Below are 20502 nucleotides of genomic sequence, written 5' to 3' on the forward strand. Positions count from 1 at the left end.
GGTAAAATCTAATTTTAGAAAATTTATTTAAGGACCACACCCTGGCTGAAGAGCCAAAAATTGAAAAATGTACCACAGCTTGTCATATTTGGGCATTTTCAATAATGTAATATTATATATATCATTTAACAAGCACTTACATTGACTTACTCTTTGCCAGACATTGTTTTGAATGCTTTTACAAATTATATATATATAAATAGGTAATATGCAAATTTGTCCAGGACGCCGTAATGGGTCACGACCAGACAGGAGGAGGTTGTGGGGGCAGGTGAGGCCCGGAGCAGAGACGGAGACAGACAGGGGGGCCTGCCTGAGCTGGCGTGGCGTCTTCAGCAGTCTGGTGTGGACACAGGCAGGGGGTCCAGGGGGGCCTGGGGCTGGCTGAGCTGCAGTGCTGGCTCGGGCAGCCCCAGAGTGGACACAGGTAGGGGGGCAGTGGGGGCCTGGGGCGGAAGTCAGGCACAGTTCCTGGCCGCCCGTGGTGCTGGTCAGACCTGACTCCTGCGGAGACCTGCGGGGTGCCTTCTCACATGGTGGAAGGCGGGGTGCCTCTTCACGTGATTACAATCACACGCTGGGCCTCTAGTCTATACTAATAATAGGGTAATATGCAAATTGGTTGGGATACCCTCACGCGTAATGACCAATCAGCAGGCTGCGTGCGTGCGCAGCAGGCGCAGGTGGGCAGGGACATGCCGTGTTGAGGACCGGTGCAGGGCACAGTGGAGGCCTCTCCGTGCACCTGCGCCCTCTGCTGTGGCCCGGCCCGGGGGTCTGCAGGCCTCCTCCTGCTCTGGCCTACCTCTTTGGGGCAATCCATGAAGGAGCCCTGGATGGGTGAGCGGGGCCTACCTCTTTGGGGCAATGGATTGCAGGGCTCCCGCACTGTAACAGGGCACAGACCAGGCTACTAGTGCACCGGGCTACTAGTGTTAACATATAAACCTTATAACAACTCTATGAAGTGGATGTTGTTATTATTCTCATTTTATAGAAGGTAACTTAAGCATAACACAGAAGACTACTGAATGGTTCAATTGGGTTCAGGCCATAAATCCATATGAGTCCAGGCCAGTTGGGGCCAGGCCAAAAGTCCCTCCAATCAGGGACTAGTTTAGCTTGCCTATACCTCTCCCTTATAATACTAAACAATAGGTTAGTATTGGAGATCTCCTTCCTACCTTTGGCTATCTTATATAGTAAGCAATGTGATCTATTTATTTTATAAGTATTTACTGACCTTCTTGATACTTAGGGAATAAAGACTAAACAAAATTTGTGTACTTAGAATTATAATGTAGGAAGGTATATAAAAAGGATAAATTTAGGCAAAATGCATACATAAATGTTATATTAGAGATGCTGAGGCTATATATAGGAAGGAAAAATAATTACTGTCTGGGATGGAGTGGGTTTTCACAAGGTACTGTTTGAATTGAACTTTAAAGACTAGGAAGCATTTTGATGGGTGTAGAAGCAGAGCAGATGGGACGTTATTTGGCTAAGAAAAAGTACTTAAGACAAATTATTGGGGAGCATTTTGACTGTCCTGTTAAGGAGTTTAGCTTTATTTTGTGCAGAGCTATTGACATTTTAAGAAGACAAATGAAATTTTATGCTATATTTTGGAAAGGCTACCTCTATTGATAGTGGAAAGAAATGGAATTTCAAGATACAACACCTGTAATAGCTTGGGAAGAAGCTGATGGAAGCTTGTAATACTAGGAATAGGAAATAGTAAGAAAGGAGGGGTTCATAAAACTAGAATAAATAGAATTCTATGACTGCTTAAATATGAGAAAAAGGGTAAAAGAAGTAGAGACAGCTCAAAGGTTCCTAATGACCAGAAGGAGATTATACCACTAACTAATATGAGGATCTCAAAAAGAGACAGGTTGTGTGTGTGTGTGTGTCTGTGAAGCAGAGAGGGCAGGTCATGAGTGAGCTTAACATGCTTCTAAGATATTCTTATGGAAGCTGTACAGTAGATAGTTGGAAATACTAGTAAATAGGTCTTTCTTTTTTTTTTTAATATATTTTTATTGATTTCAGAGAGGAAGGGAGAGGGAGGGAGAAAGAAACATTAATGATGAGAGAGAATCATTGATCAGCTGCCTCCTGTATGTCCCCTACTGGGGATTGAGCCCACGACCCAGGCATGTGCCCTTGACTGGAATCGAACCCAGGACCCTTCAGTCCACAGGCTGACGCTCTATCCACTGAACCAAACCAGCTAGGGCAGGTTTTTCTTTTTCATGACATTTTAAAGAGCACTGAGAATCATTGTTTCTGTGTAAGAATCATATTTTGTTGAAACTTTCATTGTGTGAATAATGCTGTATTTTTATCTGTCCAACATTCCCCTAAAAAAAAAAAAATCAGTTTGCACAATGTAGATGATAAAGGATTTTCTGTCAAATGACCACATAAATGTGAAGTAAAATGGGGTAATATTTATAAAGCACAATTCTGAGTAAATCAATTGATAGAAGTTTCTCACCTCAGTTTTAGCTCTGCAAGTATATAAAATTAAGATCATATAAATCATATATGACCCTGTGTTATGGTTCTTATATTTTGAGTCCTGTGTCATCATTGTAGACAAAGATATTTCATGAATAAAATTTTCATTTTAGTATATAATACTGCATATGTTCACATTTCAGGCAATGTCAAAAGCAAAACTTGTATTCCTTTTTACAAAAATAGTTGACAATTTTCTAAGTATTATATTCTGCCTGAATTTAAAAAATCATTTTGGAAAATGACAATTGTAAGGCTAGGAACCTGAAACAAAAAATAAAATGATCTATCTAATAGAGCCTTCCTAAACCTTTGTTATCTTCATAAAGATATACATATGTATTTACATAAAACAAAACATCAACTTTTTCAAGAACCTTTTTTCTTTACATTGAAATAGTGCTATAAGCTAATTTTCCCCTCATTATTTTGGTCTACTATGTGTATGTTTGAAGATGGAGTTTCCTTTACATCAGTTTTCTATTCTCTCTACCACATACAATTAGGACATGGCATAATTTTTTTGAGTCCCTAAAGAGATAGGGCACCTACCTCCATTTATCAGTCTTTGATAACACAATTTTACACTTCTGAAACTTTCAGACAAAAATTAACTTGTTAGAGTTTTTACTACTAAATTTAATTATGTTCTTTATAAGGAGATACCCTGAATACACCTTTCTTTTTTATTTAAAATAGGGATCTTTCTGTGGAGGAGGAGACTAAGGAAGAAACTAAGAATAAGGTAGAAAAGTTAACTGATCAACTGGTAAGAGAATATTTAAATTTCATTAACTGTTAATTAATTAGTATTGACTAAAGTAGGTAGTGTAATGTTAAATCTAATTAATTTAATTATTTTAAAAATTCAGGGTAAGTTCACTTTTATATTTTAATAAATAAGATTATGCTCATAATTAAATCTTGCTTTGATAATTGATAATAACCTGTGTCTCAAAGTTATACTATGCACCAATCTTCACTGTAAGTTAAAATTAATAGATAATTGATTTGACTTGCCCAGAAACATTCTAACAGTTGGTTTTAAGAAATCTCTTATTTGTCATTTAAAAACAAAATTCAAGCAAAATGAAAACAATATACATAAAAAGAAATCACACACACACACCAAATTTTATTTAGTAAGAAATTCACTGAGTTGTTTCTGAAGTTAATTCTCTTCCCTTTGTGTGTATGTATGTATATCTATCTATCTATCTATCTATCTATCTATACCGATAGATAGATAGATAGATAGATAGATAGATAGATAGATATATTGATTTCAGAGAAGAAGGGAGAGGGAGAGAGATAGAAACATCAATGATGAGAGAGACTATTGATTGGCTGCCTCCTGCACAGGGCCCTACTGGGGATCAAGCCTGAAACCTGGGCATGTGCCCTCACCTGGAATTGTGACCTCCTGTTTCATAGGTTGATCCTTAACCATTGAACATACCAGCTGGGCTGTTTTTATCATCTTTACTGTTAGAAAGTCGAGTACTCAATGAATGAAAATAAATTATACATTAATATAAGGCTTTTATTGTTAATGATAATATACTTTATGGTAATTAAATATGAGTATCACATATTTATATTCAATGAAGTTTGGATGAACAGGTTTTATATAACGATTGGTATCCACTTAAAAAGTTTGTATAGGCCCTAGCTCAGTGGTCGGCAAACTGCGGCTCGCGAGCCATATGCGGCTCTTTGGCCCCTTGAGTGTGGCTCTTCCACAAAATACCACGTGCAGGTGTGCACGTACAGTGTGAATGAAACTTCGTGGCCCATGTTCAGAAGTCAGTTTTCAGCCTGGGGGAGTCTATTTTGAAGAAGTGGCGTTAGAAGAAGTGGGGGGGTGTCGGTCGGTTGGGCGACGGGATATGCAGCGCGGGGGAGGTACATTGTTTTGAGGTAAGTTCGCTGAGTTCGACCCTTTCCAACTCTCGCATCCACACTCCTCTTTCTGATACAAGTATACAAGATGGGTGTGGATGGGAGAGTTGGAAGGGGTCGACCTCAGCGAATGTACCTCAATCAGATTGAGGACGTTTTTAGCAAAAGCCAGCTTAGGAGTACCCTAATTAAGTTAATAACAATGTTCCTACCTATATAGTTTAAGTTTAAAAAATTTGGCTCTCAAAAGAAATTTCAATCATTGTACTGTTGATATTTGGCTCTCTTGACTAATGAGTTTACCGACCACTGCCCTAGCTGGTTTGCCTTAGTGGATAGAGCGTCAGCTTGTGGACCAAAGGGTCCTGGGTTCCACTCTGGTCAAGGGCATGTACCTTGGTTGCAGGCTCCTCCCTGGCCCAAGCCCTGGTTGAAGCTTGTGCAGAAAGCAACCAATGTATGTGTTTCTCTCACATCGACGTTTCTCTGTCTTTCCGTCTCTCCCTAAAAATCAATGGAAAAATATACTCGGGCAAGGATTGACAACAACAACAAAAGTTTGTAAAGGTTATTCAGTAACTTATGAAGGAATATATATAAACATAAAATAATCATAGTATTTACTTGTATGAGGTTTTACCATAACAAATTTTGCACAGTAAACACAACATAGGCAAATGTACTTAGGGATGCACATTTGAACCAGGGGAACTAGATTTAGAAAACATTTCAAGGTCCAGGTATGGGATATAGAGGCAAGGGAGGTGGAAACTGACTTGAATTTGATTTAGATGCCAAATCAACTTTTCAAAAATGGATTAAACATCAAATATTTTGAAAAATAACTTAAAATTGTATTTATTATAAGATATATTTAACAAGTGTAATGGTTATAGTATTTTCTGTCAAAAAGAATTTATGTGTATTAATTTGGTAATTAGTGTTAGATGATTCTGTGGTGACTTTTGATGGCAGAATTGACCTTTAGTTTGAAATATATATACTACTGACAGTGATCTTTTTTTGTTGTTAATCCTCACGGATATTTTTCCCATTGATTTTAGGAGAGAGTGGAAGGGAGGGATGGAGGAAGAGAGAGAGGATAGAAGAGGGAGAGAGAGAGAAACATTAATGTGAGAGAGACATATTGATTGGCTGCCTCCCGCATGTGTCCCTACCAGGGGCCGGGGATGGAACCTGCAACCCAGGCATGTGCCCTTGACCAGGAATCGAACCCGAGACCCTTCAATATGCAGGCAGACACCAATCATTGAGCAACACTGGCCAGGGTGATAGTGGTCATTCTTTTTTAAAAAATATATATATTTTTTTAAATTGAGTTTTTACAGAGAGGAAGGGAGAGGGATAGAGAGTTAGCAATATCGATGAGAGAGAAAATTGATCAACTGACTCCTGCACACCAGATGTACCCGCAACCAAGGTACATGCCCTTGACTGGTATCGAACCTGGGACCCACCCCAGTCCACAGGCCGACGCTCCATCCACCAAGCCAAACTGGCCAGGGCTAGTGGTCATTCTTTATAATCGCTTATCTAGTTTATGGAAGTTCTTTTTTTTTTTACTTTTTGAGAAATTTTAAACCAACAGAAAAGTTACAAAAATAGTAAGAGTAGCACAACATGCACTTATATACCCTTTAGAAATGTTATGATGTTTTCCTGTATTTTTGGATATAATTTTTATGTAATGAAGTACTATTAAATGTAAGGTGTATTTGTTGGGTATTGTTGGAGATGGAGGAATCTTAATTTAAGACTCAAACCCAACCCAGCTGGCATGACTCAGTGGTTGAGCATCAACCTATGAACCAGGAGGTCACGGTTCGATTCCTGGTCAGGGCACATGCCTGATTGTGGGCTCAATCTCCAGTGTGGGACATACAGGAGGCAGCTAATCAATGATTGTCTCTCATCATTGATGTTAATCTCTCTATCTCTCCCTTTCCCTTCCTCTCTGAAATCAATAATAATAATAAAAAAAAAAGACTCAAACCCAGAAGTGGAGAGAAAGCAGATAGTTCTGAATGGACTTTATTGGTTCCTACTTACAATCAGAGTAACTCCATGCCAGGGCATTTTCAGTGACTCAGCCCTTTATGGCCTCTGCAGTAAGAAGCTGTTCTGATATTCAGAGATCAGTAGCAACATACTCATTTTTCCAAAGTTTCAACAGGGTATAGAAGCTATGATAACTTGTTAAGGTTTGAAGGAAGGCCATCATCCATCTGTTCCAGGCCCTTTATCCATTTCTATTGCCCACCCATTCCTCTCAACTAATGTAAAAACCATTCTTAGAAATAGTTTTTATGTTATTATGTAGAATAATCTTTGTAATATTTTAAACTCAGCATTTTTTTATGCTTTAAATTACCAATTCAGTGCATGCTTTGTATTTCTCAAGAGCAACTATTTTTTAAGTCATAACTCATACTTACATCTAAAATTGTTCATCTTTCCTATATCATCACCCTATTTTTTTTTAAAAAAAGGTGTCATTTATTCTTCTCTTTGAATTTCTACTTTGTTTATAACTTTCAAATGAATTTATAATGACATTCCTCATATGAAAGCATCTTGAGTTTTGGTCTTAAACTTCCTATAATGTTGTAAGTTCCTTGAGGGCAGAAGAATGTCTTAATCTTATTTGGGTTTTCTGTAGTCTATCATAGTGATTTGCTCATTTTTTAAATACATTTTCTGGTTTTAATATTAGCCAAATATAATTGTGTAAATTTTTAATAATGTCTTCTAGGATAAACAGGAAAAGGACATACCTTCTAATCTTATGCCTGTTAACCTACTATTAGAGGTGAAAAAGTTATTGTGTACAGTTAATAATCTACCAAAAGGTGTGGTCCCTTACGTTGAGAAGTTTGTAGAAGAAAATTTTTCTTTCCAAACTGTACAGGTAAGATAATTTGTTCATTGGTGCAGAAGTATAGCCCTCTGTATGTAACTATCTAGGAAAACACGTTCCTTTACTCTCATACTGCTTCCATACTCACAGCACTTCTGACACTAGATGTGCGGGTTTATTCCCACACTGATCAATTCTTCAAGGCTAGCTGGGTGTCTTACAAGTGATTTCAATTCTGATACCATCTACCTGGAGTTAGTATCAGATCCCACAGGTTAAGTTCCCAGTACCACAGTGTTGCCTCCACTTCAGATGCCATTCGCCAGTCCTAAGTTGTCTTCAGTACCTCTGACCAACTGGCTGTAAATTGGGGTACTAACACCTCTTGGTTGGAATGACTTGCTAGAACAGTCCACAGGACTTGGGGAAATACTTATGTTTACTATTTTATTACACAGTATAGTTCATGATAAAGGATACAGATGTACATCCAGGTCAGGGTGTGAAAGGGTCCTGAGTGCAGGAGCTTCTGTTTCAATGGAGTCTGGGTGTACCCTTGTCCTGGCACGTGGTCATGTTCACCAAACTGGAAGCTCTCCAAACGCCTTACTTTTTAGGATTTTTATGGTTGCTTCATTATGTAGGCATGATCAATTATTAACTCAAATTTCAGTTCCTCTCCCGATGGGGCTGAAAGTTCCAAACTTTTAATCTTGGCTTGTTTTCTTCTGGTGACTAATCCCTATCTGGGAGCCTACCAAAAGTCACGTCATTAGGACAAAAGACACTTCTATCACTTAAGAAATTCCAAGGATTTTAGCTGCTTTCAAAGACCAACTAGAAGCAGGAACTTGGGGCAGAGAGCAATATATGTGCCTTATCTTTTAATAATAACTCTTTTTTTTAATCACAACAGTATTGGTAAAGTCTTGAAGTGTTCATCTTTTTGCTTGTGAAGGGCTTAATGTCAACCTTGACTGTAGACTTTTATTAGTTAAATAGAGTTAGTTTGGTGGTAGCCTTTCAAGAATAATGGTAGGAATGTTGGTTAGTAGTTTGTAAGCTATTGATTCTAAGGTCTAGTATTTATTCTAATTTTATTAATAACCATAATATGCCACTCTGGGACAGAGGAGTGCATTAGGTTTTCCTGATTTTTAAAATGTTGACATTTTTTTCAAAAATGTAAAATAAAAATAATGTCTTAAACTTTTAGATACTTGAGTAAAATAAATATTCTAGAGAATATATTATAGATTTCTATCTTGCAGATCATTTTTCTAGATAATAAGATGTGAAATTTTCAGCACATGATGGGTATCAGTTTTTAAATTAATGGACTTTTCCAAAGTTAAAGAAAATCATCTACTTTTTGTAGCAGTTAATTGGCGGGAAAGGAGCAAAACACCATAGGTATCTTGAAAAGGTCACATTTGCCTTTTCTGTGAAAAAATGTATCATTCATTACTCCACAAGACAAATTAATACTATTGTGATTAAAAAATCAGCCAAAGCCGGTTTGGCTCAGTGGATAGAGCGTCGGCCTGCGGACTGAAAGGTCCCAGGTTCGATTCCGGTCAAGGGCATGTACCTTGGTTGCAGGCACATCCCCAGTGGGGGATGTGCAGGAGGCAGCTGATCGATGTTTCTCTCTCATCGATGTTTCTAACTCTCTCTCTCTCTCCCTTCCTCTCTGTAAAAAAATCAATAAAATATATTTTTTTAAAAAATCAAACTCTGAAAATATCCAAAGACTATATACAATTATAACCTTAACTTAGGTAATTTACCACAGTATACATTCTGGTTTAAAATTGATGGAATAATGCCACTGTATTCCTCTTATCTTTTGGAAATCACCCAGAAACAATAATGAGAAATAGAACCCAGTAGCCTTTATATATGCAAACAATAGCCAATTAAAGTTAAAAATGAAAGAAAAGTACTTATTTATAATGGCAACAAAAAAGATAAAATACTTAGGAAACACCTAAGGGCTGTATAAGATTATAAATTAGAATTTCTCCAAGATTTTCCTAAGCCACTTACCATACTAATCCTAAAGGATCTAAATCTCTGGGGTAGGTTTGGAAATGTCCATTTTAGCAAGCAAGTACCCCCACACACTGATTTTCTTCACTTTAAGTTTAGAAATCAATACTCTATTAAAACAATAAATTAAAATCTCTAAAACTCCATTAAAAGTAAAAAAAAGAAGACCTGAATGAAAAGCAGTACATTTCAGAAAATAATATAAAGCTGTCAATTTTCCTGAAATTAAAATGTATAAACATCATATAAGTCAATAAAAATGATAAAAGGATGTTTTGTTATTACTAAAAGCTTATTCTAAAGTTCAAATGGGAAATAAAAGGAAGAATAGCCAAGAAAATTATGAAAGAAAAGTGTAGTCGAAAAGGGCTTGGAGTTTTCCCACTTAGATGTTAAAACTTATTATGGAGCTCTAGTAACTAAAATATTGTGTTACTTGCTCTTGACTCTACAGACAAATCTAGAAAATAGAAGATAAATTTCAAAAATAGACCCAAATACATATAGAACTTTTATGTATGATAAAGTGACAAAAATTGATAATGCTAAAGGGGAAATAGATAAATCAACAATCCTAGTGTGATTTAACATAATTCTCTGAATAACTGATAGAACATAGACACAAAATTAGTAGAGCTCAAGCAAACTTGATCTAACAGACATATGTGTTTATATATGTGTGTGTGTATATAATATATACAGACATACACACTACATATAGTAGTAAATACTGCACCTAACAGTGGCAGAATATATGTTCTTTTTAAGTGCACACAGAACATTTACAAAAATTGACCATGTGCTAAGTCACAAAGCAAGTCTAATCAAATTCCAAAGAATTAAAACATAGAGAGCATGTTCTCTAACTATTGTACAATTATTTTAGAATCAATAACAAAGATAAACTAGAAAGTCATATTCTTAAGTTAAAATATACTAGAGGCCTGGTGAATGAATTCGTGCATGGGTGGGGTCCGGCCGACCCACCCTGATGTGGGCCTATCAGGCTGGACCAGCGGGGGTGGAGGGGCCACAGGTGGTTGACCGGCCAGCCCTGCCCCTGATCGGGGTGTTGGGGGCCAATGGAGGGGGCAGCCACGGGGAGGGTCCATGGGTGGTTGGCCAGCCAGCCCCAACTCTGATTTGGGGTGTTGGGGGCCAATTGGGGATGGGCTGGCTGGGGGGAATGACTGCAGGCTGTTGGCCCGCTGGCCCCGCCCCCGATTGGTGGGGGGAGGGAAGCTGATCAAGGCCAGGATCAGGCTGGTTGGCTGCCGCAGTGTGCGTCATAGCCACTGGTCCTTCTGGTTGTTCCACCGTTCTGGTCACTGGGCTTTTATCTATAACTAGAGGCCCAATGCACGAAATTTGTGCATGGTGGGAGGGGTCCCTCAGCCCAGCCTGCAACCTCTCCAATCTGGACCCCTCGGGGGATGTCTGCCCACAGGGATCGGGCCTAAATGGGCAGTCGGACATCCCTCTCACAATCTGGGACTGATGGCTTGCCTGCCTGCCTGCCTGATTGCCCCTAACCTCTTTTGCCTGCCAGCCTGATCATCCCCTAACCACTCCCCTGCCAGCCTGACCAATGCCTAACTGCTCTTGTGCCAGCCCAATTGCCCCCAACTGTCCTCCTCTGCCTGCCTGATTGCCCCCAACTACCCTCCCCTGCGGGCCTAATCCCCCCCAACTGCCCTCCCCTGCAGGCTTGGTCCACCCCCAACTGCCCTCCCCTGCTGGTCTGGTCCCCCCTAACTGCCCTCCCCTGCTGTCCTAATTGCCCACAACTGCCCTCCCCTGCCAGCCATCTTGTGGTGGCCATCTTGTGACCACATGGGGGCGGCCATCCTGTGTGAGGGCATGGCGGTCAATTTGCATATTACCTCTTTATTATATAGGATAATAAAAGCATAATATGCAAATCAACCTAACAGCTGAACAGTGGAACGACTGTCCAGACGACCTTCCAGACAAAGCTGGGTGGCCAAGGCAGCCGGGGCTGTGAGGGCCAAGCCCCTTGCATGAATTTTGTGCATTGGGCCTCAAGTATATATAGATAGCTCTAACCTAGGTAACCTAGGGGTCAAAGAAGAAATCATAATGAAAATTATATAAATTTTTAAACTGAATAAAAAATATATATTAAGACTGTGTTATTAAGTAAAAGCTGTGCTTTCAGGAATATTTATAACTTGAAATTCATATGTTAGAATAAAAAGCAAGGTTGAATACCAATAATCTAAATAAAAAGTTCAAGAGGTTAATGGAAGAACAGTAAATTAAAAACTAAGTCTAAAGAAGGAAGTATTAAAAATAGCTAAATCGAATAAAATAGAATAAAGCACATAATAAAGGTCAGCAAAGCCAAAACTTGTTCTTTTGAAAAGACCAATAATATTGATAAATGCCTAATAAGAATGTTCAAAGAAAAAGAAAGAAGGCAAGAAAATAACCAAATCATTAATGTGAATATGAAGACATTAATACAGATTCCATAGTGATCTAAAAGATCATAGAGAATTCTGTAACTTTCAGTGGCTGCCTAGATTAGTTTAGAGCAATTCCTTTGAGAAGAACTTGAAAAACTGGACAAAATATTTCTTAGTAGTGCTTATTTGTGCTTTTCTGACAGATCATTTAATTCAACTAAGGACTGAGATCATTTCAAGCTTCTGTTCCCTGAGGAAGAGTCTATTTATGGTTTATCATTTGCAGTAGGTACTGCCAGTGCCCCGCCCATATCCCTTGACTTCTGTCCTTTCAGTATGCTTTGGACCAGCGGTCGCCAACTAGTGGTCTACAGACCATTGGTGGTCCGTGAGGTCTGAAAGCTTGGTGACCACTGCTCTGGACAACTTCCAGTTTTCAGTATCTGCATCTCTATGCCTCAGACCTTTTTTTTTTTTTTTTTTTCTTCTGGAACTGCAGAAGGCTGTACTCAGCAGTTCTAAAGTCCCAAGGAGTTAATACTCCCCTTTACCCTAGAAAACACTTTGGGATTGTTATATAAATACCTCAGTTCCCTTTTGCATTGGGTAATACTGAGGTTTGTATTTTTACTGTTTCTCAGTTTCCCTGTTATGTTAACTAGAGTTACCCACTGTGGGTAACTGTTTAATAACATATCCCATTAATTTAAGGCCTGCTTTCACTTTCCTGTATCTTTTCTCCACTCCCCTACCCTTGTCCTTGGCATATCCCAAATAAACTATGTGCATTTAAATCCTAGTGTTAGGGTGTTTTTCCAAGTGGGATCAAAACAGATGCTCTTACAGTATATTTCTTCAGGTTCCCAAACAAAAGAATGAGTTGTTTATTAGGCCTGCTGTTGATAGATCATGTACTCTTAGTTTTCCCCCTACTTTTACAAGTTTGCTAAGAAATGTGCCTAGCATCTCAGCCTCTCGGCCACAACCAAATACAATAGTTGCCTTAAAGATAAAAGTGACTCCCAACAGTCTCACATTTCTGGTCTTTCTTCCTGTCTTGCATTTTGGCCATTGATAGTTTTCCATTGCTTTCAAATAAATAGTTTTTATATTTTGTTCAGTTTTTTAGTTGTCATTGAGAGGATTGATCTGAAACTATCTAGACTGCTTGGCAGAGGTGGAACTTCAGTGTTATGTTTTATATGCCTTTTCAAAATTAACATATATTGTTGAGTAACTGGATATATGAATCTGGAATTCTGGTGATAGTTCTGAGCTGGAAATAAAAATTTGGAAAATCTCGGTGTATATGCAGTGTTTAAAAACATGGCTGGATTAATTTATCCAGGGAATGTGTGTCAATGGAGAAGAGGTTCATTAACTTGAGTGCTAGGGAGACTGAAATTAAGCATCTAGTTAGCTAGGAGAACAACAGTAAAGTATTGTATATTAGACACCAAGTTAAGAAAATGTAAATTAAACTTTCCAAACAGATAATACAATAGGTCCTCGAGTTACATCAGAGATCTGTTTGTACAGAGTGACATGACGTGATTTTCGCCAAAGTCGGAACCCACCTTCATAAGCACCTACGTCACTCACATGGAGCACATACACAGCAGTAATGAAGTGAAACAGTAAAAAAAATTTAAAAGAAAGATAACAATTCCTGACCTTTACTTGTGGTAAATAAATAATAAAAAACATAAAGCACATATGTACAAAAGTTGAAATGACGGAAGTTTTTTTATTTATAATTAAATGGGAGATGGCGATATAACCACGAAATAACGTGTGTCGAGTCCGATGTAACCTGTAACCCGAGGACTGTCTGTACATCATTAAACAGATAATGTAATTTAAGCCACGCAGTTGTGATCATAAGGCGTTGGGGAATGACCACAAACATAATACATAGTCATTCATTTCATCCGTGTAAATACCAAACTAACATACATAATAAATCATTTATTAGCTTGGTTCCAATCAGATTGTAGTATCAGATGGCTTTTCTTGGTGTTGATATTAAAGCCAGCATTCCTGCTTACCACAGGTTCAGAGTTGGAAGGAAGATTTTAGTTATGCTAGGGCACAGAAGATATGAGAATGAATTGGGATTACCACTTTCCTCTGAAGTAAGAGTGGATATTGCCAACCCTTTGGCAGACATAGTAATGCTTTTTAGTGTTTTGAGGAAATAGTTACAAAGATTTGGCAGAGTTCTTAAGAAAAAACATGTATGAAAACAGTTGTATCTGGGTTGTATGGATTTAAAGATGAAATCTTTATATCTGTATTCCAAATTTTTTACAATGAAAATGTATTATTTATAAAAATATGTAGATATTTATTCTAACTTAAGGACATTTTCAACTGAATAATTTTGCATAGAGAGAAGTTGCAGCTAACAGCCAGAATGGGGAGGAAATAGTTCCTGCTTTGACTATACGTTTCTTGATAACACAACTGGAAGCATCACTTAGGAACATTCAAGCTACTAATTATACTGTAAGTGTTTTGTTTTTGAAAGTTTGAAATAATGGACTCACAACATTTTTCAGTGAGACTGGCTAATGCATGCTAACTTTAAGGTATAGGCCAATTTCTATTTTCCTCTTTTACCTCTATCTAGAGCAGTGGTTTCCAACCTTTTTTTGGCTATGCCCTACCTAAACATCTCTAAAATTCTGATGCTCCCCCTGCCCATGACAAAATTATAATAATATAATTTTTATTATTCAAAGAGTGAACTATTCACATGGAGGAAGCCTAAAAGGCCATTAACTTGGTCTAAACAAGCTTACAAAGAACATGGCATCCATGAAAGAGAAAAAAAAAAGAATGAAAGGATAGTTGAACTACTGAGGAAGAAATCACTAAGAAACTGTTATAATAATAATAATATGAATATGAAAAACAGCAAATAAAGTTTCAAAACATAAAATAGAGAACTGAAATGCATAAATATGTCACAATATATATTTATATACTGTAAATATGTATTTATATACTGCATAAGAAATGCAAAAAATTCACTGTTAATAACTTAAAAATCAAGTTGCCCCACGTTGGGAACCACTGATCTAGAGAAAGTTACACATACCGTAAATTGACTTCCTTCCTTTGTCTTGTACTTTATGACTGCATCTCTTTAATAGGCTTATTCCAGTCCCCTTCCCAGCTACAAAATTGTTCATCTTAACCAGATAACTGCCATGTGTCCAAAACGGAAACCATCCCCACACACCCCGATATTTTGAATTTAATTAAAAACATCATCTGACTATGGAGTTGAATAAAGAATGTCATCATCTTCTTGCGAGGTGATTGGTTCAATTATTTCTTCATCTGATGCCATTTATGGGGATTGAATTTTATTTGCACAATATAATACATTACAACGATAAATTCAATAATAAAATGATAATTTTAAATTCTACAGAAATATCAACAAAAGCGAGCGTGAAATAAAAATAAACCATCGAGAAACCAAGATGGCAGCATAGGTAAACACCGGAAATTGCTGCCACGCACAACTACTTCAAAAATACAACTAAAAGACAAAAGGGACATCATCCAGAACCACAGGAAGGCTGGCTGAGTGGAAATTCTACAACTAGAAGGAAAGAGAAAAGCACACTGAGACTCAGAGGAGCTGCAGTGTCGAAGTAAAGTTTAGACGCGCAAATTGAAAGGGCTGGCAAACTGAGGACGCGGCTGTCTTTTTCATTCAGGAGGGAGTCTCAAGGTCCCAGCTGATCTGAACTCAGTTCCGGGCTAGTCTCTAGGGACCCAGAGTCATACTGGGAGAAACTGGACTGTCTGGCATTGGCCAGAACTCAAGGGCAGCTTTCTCTCAAAGATGCTTGCAGCAATTCCCACGGGACACTGAGACCGGGGGCCTCTTAGGGTAGGACTGGGGAGCAGCGATCGCTGCTTGCTCCGCCCTGTTGATCCCCTGAGACCCCGCCCCACCTAGGCTGTGCGCAGTGGCTTTTGCATATGAACAGCCTGGCCCTTTGCAATCTGAAAGTTACCTAACACACTGCAGCTGGGTCAGAGAGACCCAGAACTTTCAAAAGAAGGCCCAAGGCCCCACAGCAGCTTGCATTGCGTCACAGCTGGGCCTCATCTGGGCACCTCCAAACCCCAAACAAAGAATAGGAATCTGCAGACCTCTCCATAGCTCCTGCTGGATAGCCTCAGGCAGAGGCTAAATTAGCACCTCCTTAGAGATCCAAGAGCCAGTGTACCCAGTGGTCAGAGTGGGACCATCCAGATTACAACTCCTCAGATCCATAGGGGACACACTAGGGGGCAGACTCAGTGAACACCAGAGCCCCATTGAAGCAAGTCTTGCCCCAGAAGGGTGTCTCCAGCACAGAAGTTCTCCCACTGTAGACACAGCTGATTCTCACAGCCAATTGGCCTGGAGAATCAATTCCTCCTGGGAGGTCAATTCCTCCCAGTGATACCTACAACAATCAAGGCTTAACTACAACAAGACTGTGCACACAGCCCAAAAAGGGGAGCACCAAGAGTGTCCACCTCAGGTAATTGGGGAGGCTGAACCACTGGGCCCTATAGGACACCTAGCACAGAAAGCCACTCTATCAATACAGGGAAGCAGCCAAAATGTGGGACAAAGAAACAGGTCACAAATGACAGAAATGGAGGAAAACAAATTACTGGATATAGAGTTCAAAACCACGGTTATAAGGTTTTTCAAGAATTTTCTAGAAACCGCCAATAAATTTAGTAAGACCCTCAATAAGTCTAGTGAGACCGCCGATAATTTTAGTGAGACCCTCAAGAAATCTAGTGAGACCTTCGAGGTTATGAAAAAGGACCAACTAGAAATTAAGCATACACTTACTGAAATAAAGAATATTATACAGAGTTCCAGCAGCAGACTAGAGGATCGCAAGAATCAAGTCAAAGATTTGAAATGCGAAGAAGCAAAAAACACCCAACTGGAAAAGCAAAATGAAAAAAGAATCCGAAAATACGAAGAGAGTGTAAGGAGCCTCTGGGACAACTTCAAGCGTACCAACATCCGAATTATGGGAGTGCCAGAAGAAGAGAGAGCAAGATATTGAAAACCTATTTGAAGAAATAATGACAGAAAACTTCCCTTACCTGGTGAAAGAAATAGACTTACAAGACCAGGAAGCGCAGAGAACCCCAAACAAAAGGAATCCAAAGAGGACCACACCAAGACACATCATAATTAAAATGCCAAGAGCAAAAGACAAAGAGAGAATCTTAAAAGCAGCAAGAGAAAGAAAGTCAGTTTCCTACAAGGGAGTACCCATACGACTGTCAGCTGATTTCTCAACGGAAACCATGCAGGCCAGAAGAGAGTGGCAAGAAATATTCAAAGTGATGAATGCCAAGAACCTACAACCAAGATTACTTTACCCAGCAAAGCTATCATTCAGAAGAGAAGGTCAGATAAAGAGCTTCACAAATAAGAAAAAGCTAAAGGAGTTCATCACCACCAAACCAGTATTATATGAAATGCTGAAAGGTATCCTTTTAGAAGAGGAAGAAGAAAAAGGTAAAGATACAAATTATGAACAACAAATACACATCTATCAACAAGTGAATCTAAAAATCAAGTGAATAAAAAATCTGATGATCAGAGTAAGCTGGTGAATATAATAGAATCAGGGACATAGAAATGGAGTGGACTGACTATTCTTGGAGGGGAAAGGGGTATGGGAGGAGCTGTAAGAGAGTGGACAAAAATCGTACACCTATTTATGAGAACATTGGGGGGGTAAGGGCAGAGGGTGGGGCGGGAACTGAGAGGAGGGGAGTTATGGGGGGAAAAAAGAGGAACAACTGGAATAGTCTGAACAATGAAGATTTAATAAATAAATAAATAATAAACTGTCAACAGGAAAAGCATTGAAAATCCTAAATTTTGTTGATGCTCCAGTGATGAAATTTGTAATAAAAACAAAAGGAATGCACACCATGTTTACCATTTTAAGCATGAAATTCATTATAACACAAATCTCGTGTCACAATGAACAAAAAAATCTCAAGTGTTGCAGTGTTCATCTCTCACACTTCTGAGTGGCAGCCTTATATATTGATACTGGAATTTCTTCCATATGCACTGGAATATTTACGAATTTAAGTTACTATCGTTTTCTTTACAAACCCAGAGATGTCACTAACAAGTCTGATTTTAAAATTGGGCAACCAGAGTTGATATGTGATGTTTGGAGCTATAGACGTGTGTGGAGTGTGGGGAAGGTCCACCGCTTGCAGTTATAGATGCTTAAGGTGTACAAAGGGTTAAATAAAGAGACACTTTTACTAGTAAAAATGGGCTTTCTCAATTAGAAATGGAGAGTCATGACAAAATATACTTTCTGTCTATAAATAATCAGCTCCTTTTTCTTCTGATATTTCTATATTTATAAAAATTGGTACTGCTGTTATCAGTTACTGAGTAATCATGTGAGATAAAATTGATGATATAATTACATGTTCAAGTTCAAATGATACTTAGAAATAAATAGGAAAATATGATAAAAATAAACTTTGCATTAAAAGTTAGAATCATAGTACAAGATGGTAAAAGGAAAAATTAATTCTTTCGAATAATTTGGATCAGAAAACTTAAGTTTTACACCCATGCAGACAATGGATTAGAGTTATCCTCAATATAGGACAACCCAGAAACACACAAGATAGCATAAGATACCAAATTCCATCTATATATATAAAAGGCAGTGACCGTGATGACCAAAACAACCCGTCGACCGAACAGGCTGCGTGGGGTGACCAGGCCAGTGCGGGCGGGAGGGGGGGGGGGGCAATGAGGGACGGACAAATGAGTGAACAAGCAGGCTGCGTATGGTGACCAGCCGGTAGGGGGGCAGTGAGGGGTGACCAGGCTGGGTGGGGGGACCAGTTGGGGGCAACCAGGCCAGTGGGGGGGGGGGGCAGTTGGAGGTTACCAGGATGGCAGGGGGGCAGTGAGGGGTGACCAGGCTGGCAGAGGGGGGCAGTTGGGGATGACCAGGCTGGCAGGGGGGCAGTAGGGGAGACCAGGCCAGCATTGGGGGCAGTTATGGGAGACCAGGCCAGCAGGGGGGCAGCAGTTGGGGGCAACCAGGCCAGTGGGGGGGGGGGGCGGTGGCAGTTGGGACAACCAGGCTGGTGGGGTGGGGTGCAGTTGTGGGCAACCAGGCCGGCACGGGAGGCAGTAAAGGGTGACAAGACCAGAGGGGGGGCAGTCAGGTGTGACCAGGCTACCAGGGGGCCAGTGAAGGTCGACCAAGATGACAGGGGTAGCAGTTCGGTGCAACCAGGCTGGTGGGGGGGGCAGTTAGGGGCGACCAGGCTGGTGGGGGGGCAGTTAGGGGCGACCAGGCTGGCAGAGGGGGGGCAGTTAGGGGTGACCAGGCCAGCAGGCAGAGGTTTTTAGTGGGTGATCAGACTGTCAAGGGGGCAGTTAGGGGCGATCAGGTAGGCAGGCAGGTGAGAAGTTAGGAGCCAGTGGTCCCAGATTGTGAGAGGGATGTCCGACTGCGGTTTAGACCCTGCTGGGGTCCTAGGTTGGAGAGGGTTCAGGCTGGGCTGAGGGGACCCTTCCTATGCACAAAGTTTGTGCACCAGGCCTCTAGTCTATACTAATAAAAGAGAAAAATGCAAATTGACCATCCCTCTGCGATGCCCACAAGCCATGCCCACCAGCCAATCTGGAGTGAGTATGCAAGTTAACCTGACAAAGATGGAGGGTTTTTTGCATATGCTGGTGTCAATTGCCCCGGGAGGCAACGGTGGCTACGGGCTCCCGGGACCATCACCGTCCCCAGGAGGTGATGCCTGCCGTGCCTAGCCACGCCTGCGGGCTCCCGGGACCTTCACCAGCAGAGAGCAGAGCAGGAGAGCGGGCGGAGAGTGGGAGGTTTGGAAGACTTGGCAGAGCAGGAGGCCACTGGACATAGTGCAGAGCGAGAGAGAGGGCGGCTTGCAGGGCGTGGCTCCCTCTGTCACCCCAGCTTCCTCACCACAGCTGTGGAAACTGACAGCAGGGAGGAGGAAGTCCCACCCCCATAGAATCAGCCAGAATCAGCCATTTGTCAGACATCTCTCAGCAGTCTGACAGCTAGGACTCCCATTCACCTGCATCTCAGATCGTGACAGTAGAGAGGTGGGACTATGTCTAAAGAACAACTGTTTACATAATGTAGCTCTGCAGCCGAAAGATGCCGGCATTATCAACAGAAAATGTCTGAAGAGCAACATGCTTCTGATCTTGAAAGAAGGTGGTGCCTACGGCAGAATGTATCTGAAGACCAGCTATTGGAAAAATGTCACTCTGATGCCGAAAAGCACCGGTGTCATCAACATAAAATGTCTAAAGACCAACGTGCCTTTGAAGTTGAAAGAAGGGGTTGCGGATGACAGAATATGTCTAAAGAACAGTCATCAACAAGTACTAGCAATTCTGGTAGGAACTGCCTTCTCTGCAAAAATGTAGTACATGAGGATGCAATTCTGGAACATAGTTTTGGTAGAATGACTGTTTGATATGAATTTTGCCTATCACTAAATTTCTCTGATGAAAAACCACCCGGTAGGAAATTTACTTGATGTTGTAGCAAAGGGAAAGTCTGTCTAAATCATATACATTTTCCAGATTACCCGGCATATTTAAAAAGATTAGTGACAGGTGAAAATTGTGACAGT

The 20502-nt window shown here is 40.1% G+C and overlaps 1 protein-coding gene across 5 annotated transcripts in view; it reads left to right on the top strand.

Moving 5' to 3' along the window:
- The window catches only part of DZIP3 (DAZ interacting zinc finger protein 3), a 167832-nt gene that overhangs the window by 11623 nt on the left and 135707 nt on the right, over positions 1 to 20502 (top strand). For 4 of the 5 annotated variants that reach the window (XM_070406151.1, XM_070406149.1, XM_070406152.1 and 1 more), the window contains 3 exons: positions 3226 to 3295; positions 7202 to 7357; positions 14179 to 14295. In XM_070406151.1, the coding sequence (XP_070262252.1) occupies positions 3226 to 3295; positions 7202 to 7357; positions 14179 to 14295 (343 nt within the window). The remainder of the gene's footprint in view (positions 1 to 3225; positions 3296 to 7201; positions 7358 to 14178; positions 14296 to 20502) is intronic. The other variant, XM_070406148.1, reaches the window with a different exon arrangement.

The sequence above is a fragment of the Myotis yumanensis genome, unplaced genomic scaffold, assembly GCF_028538775.1.
Source record: "Myotis yumanensis isolate MYYU_CA2020_CCGP unplaced genomic scaffold, mMyoYum1.0.hap1 SCAF_2, whole genome shotgun sequence".
Lineage (NCBI taxonomy): Eukaryota > Metazoa > Chordata > Mammalia > Chiroptera > Vespertilionidae > Myotis > Myotis yumanensis.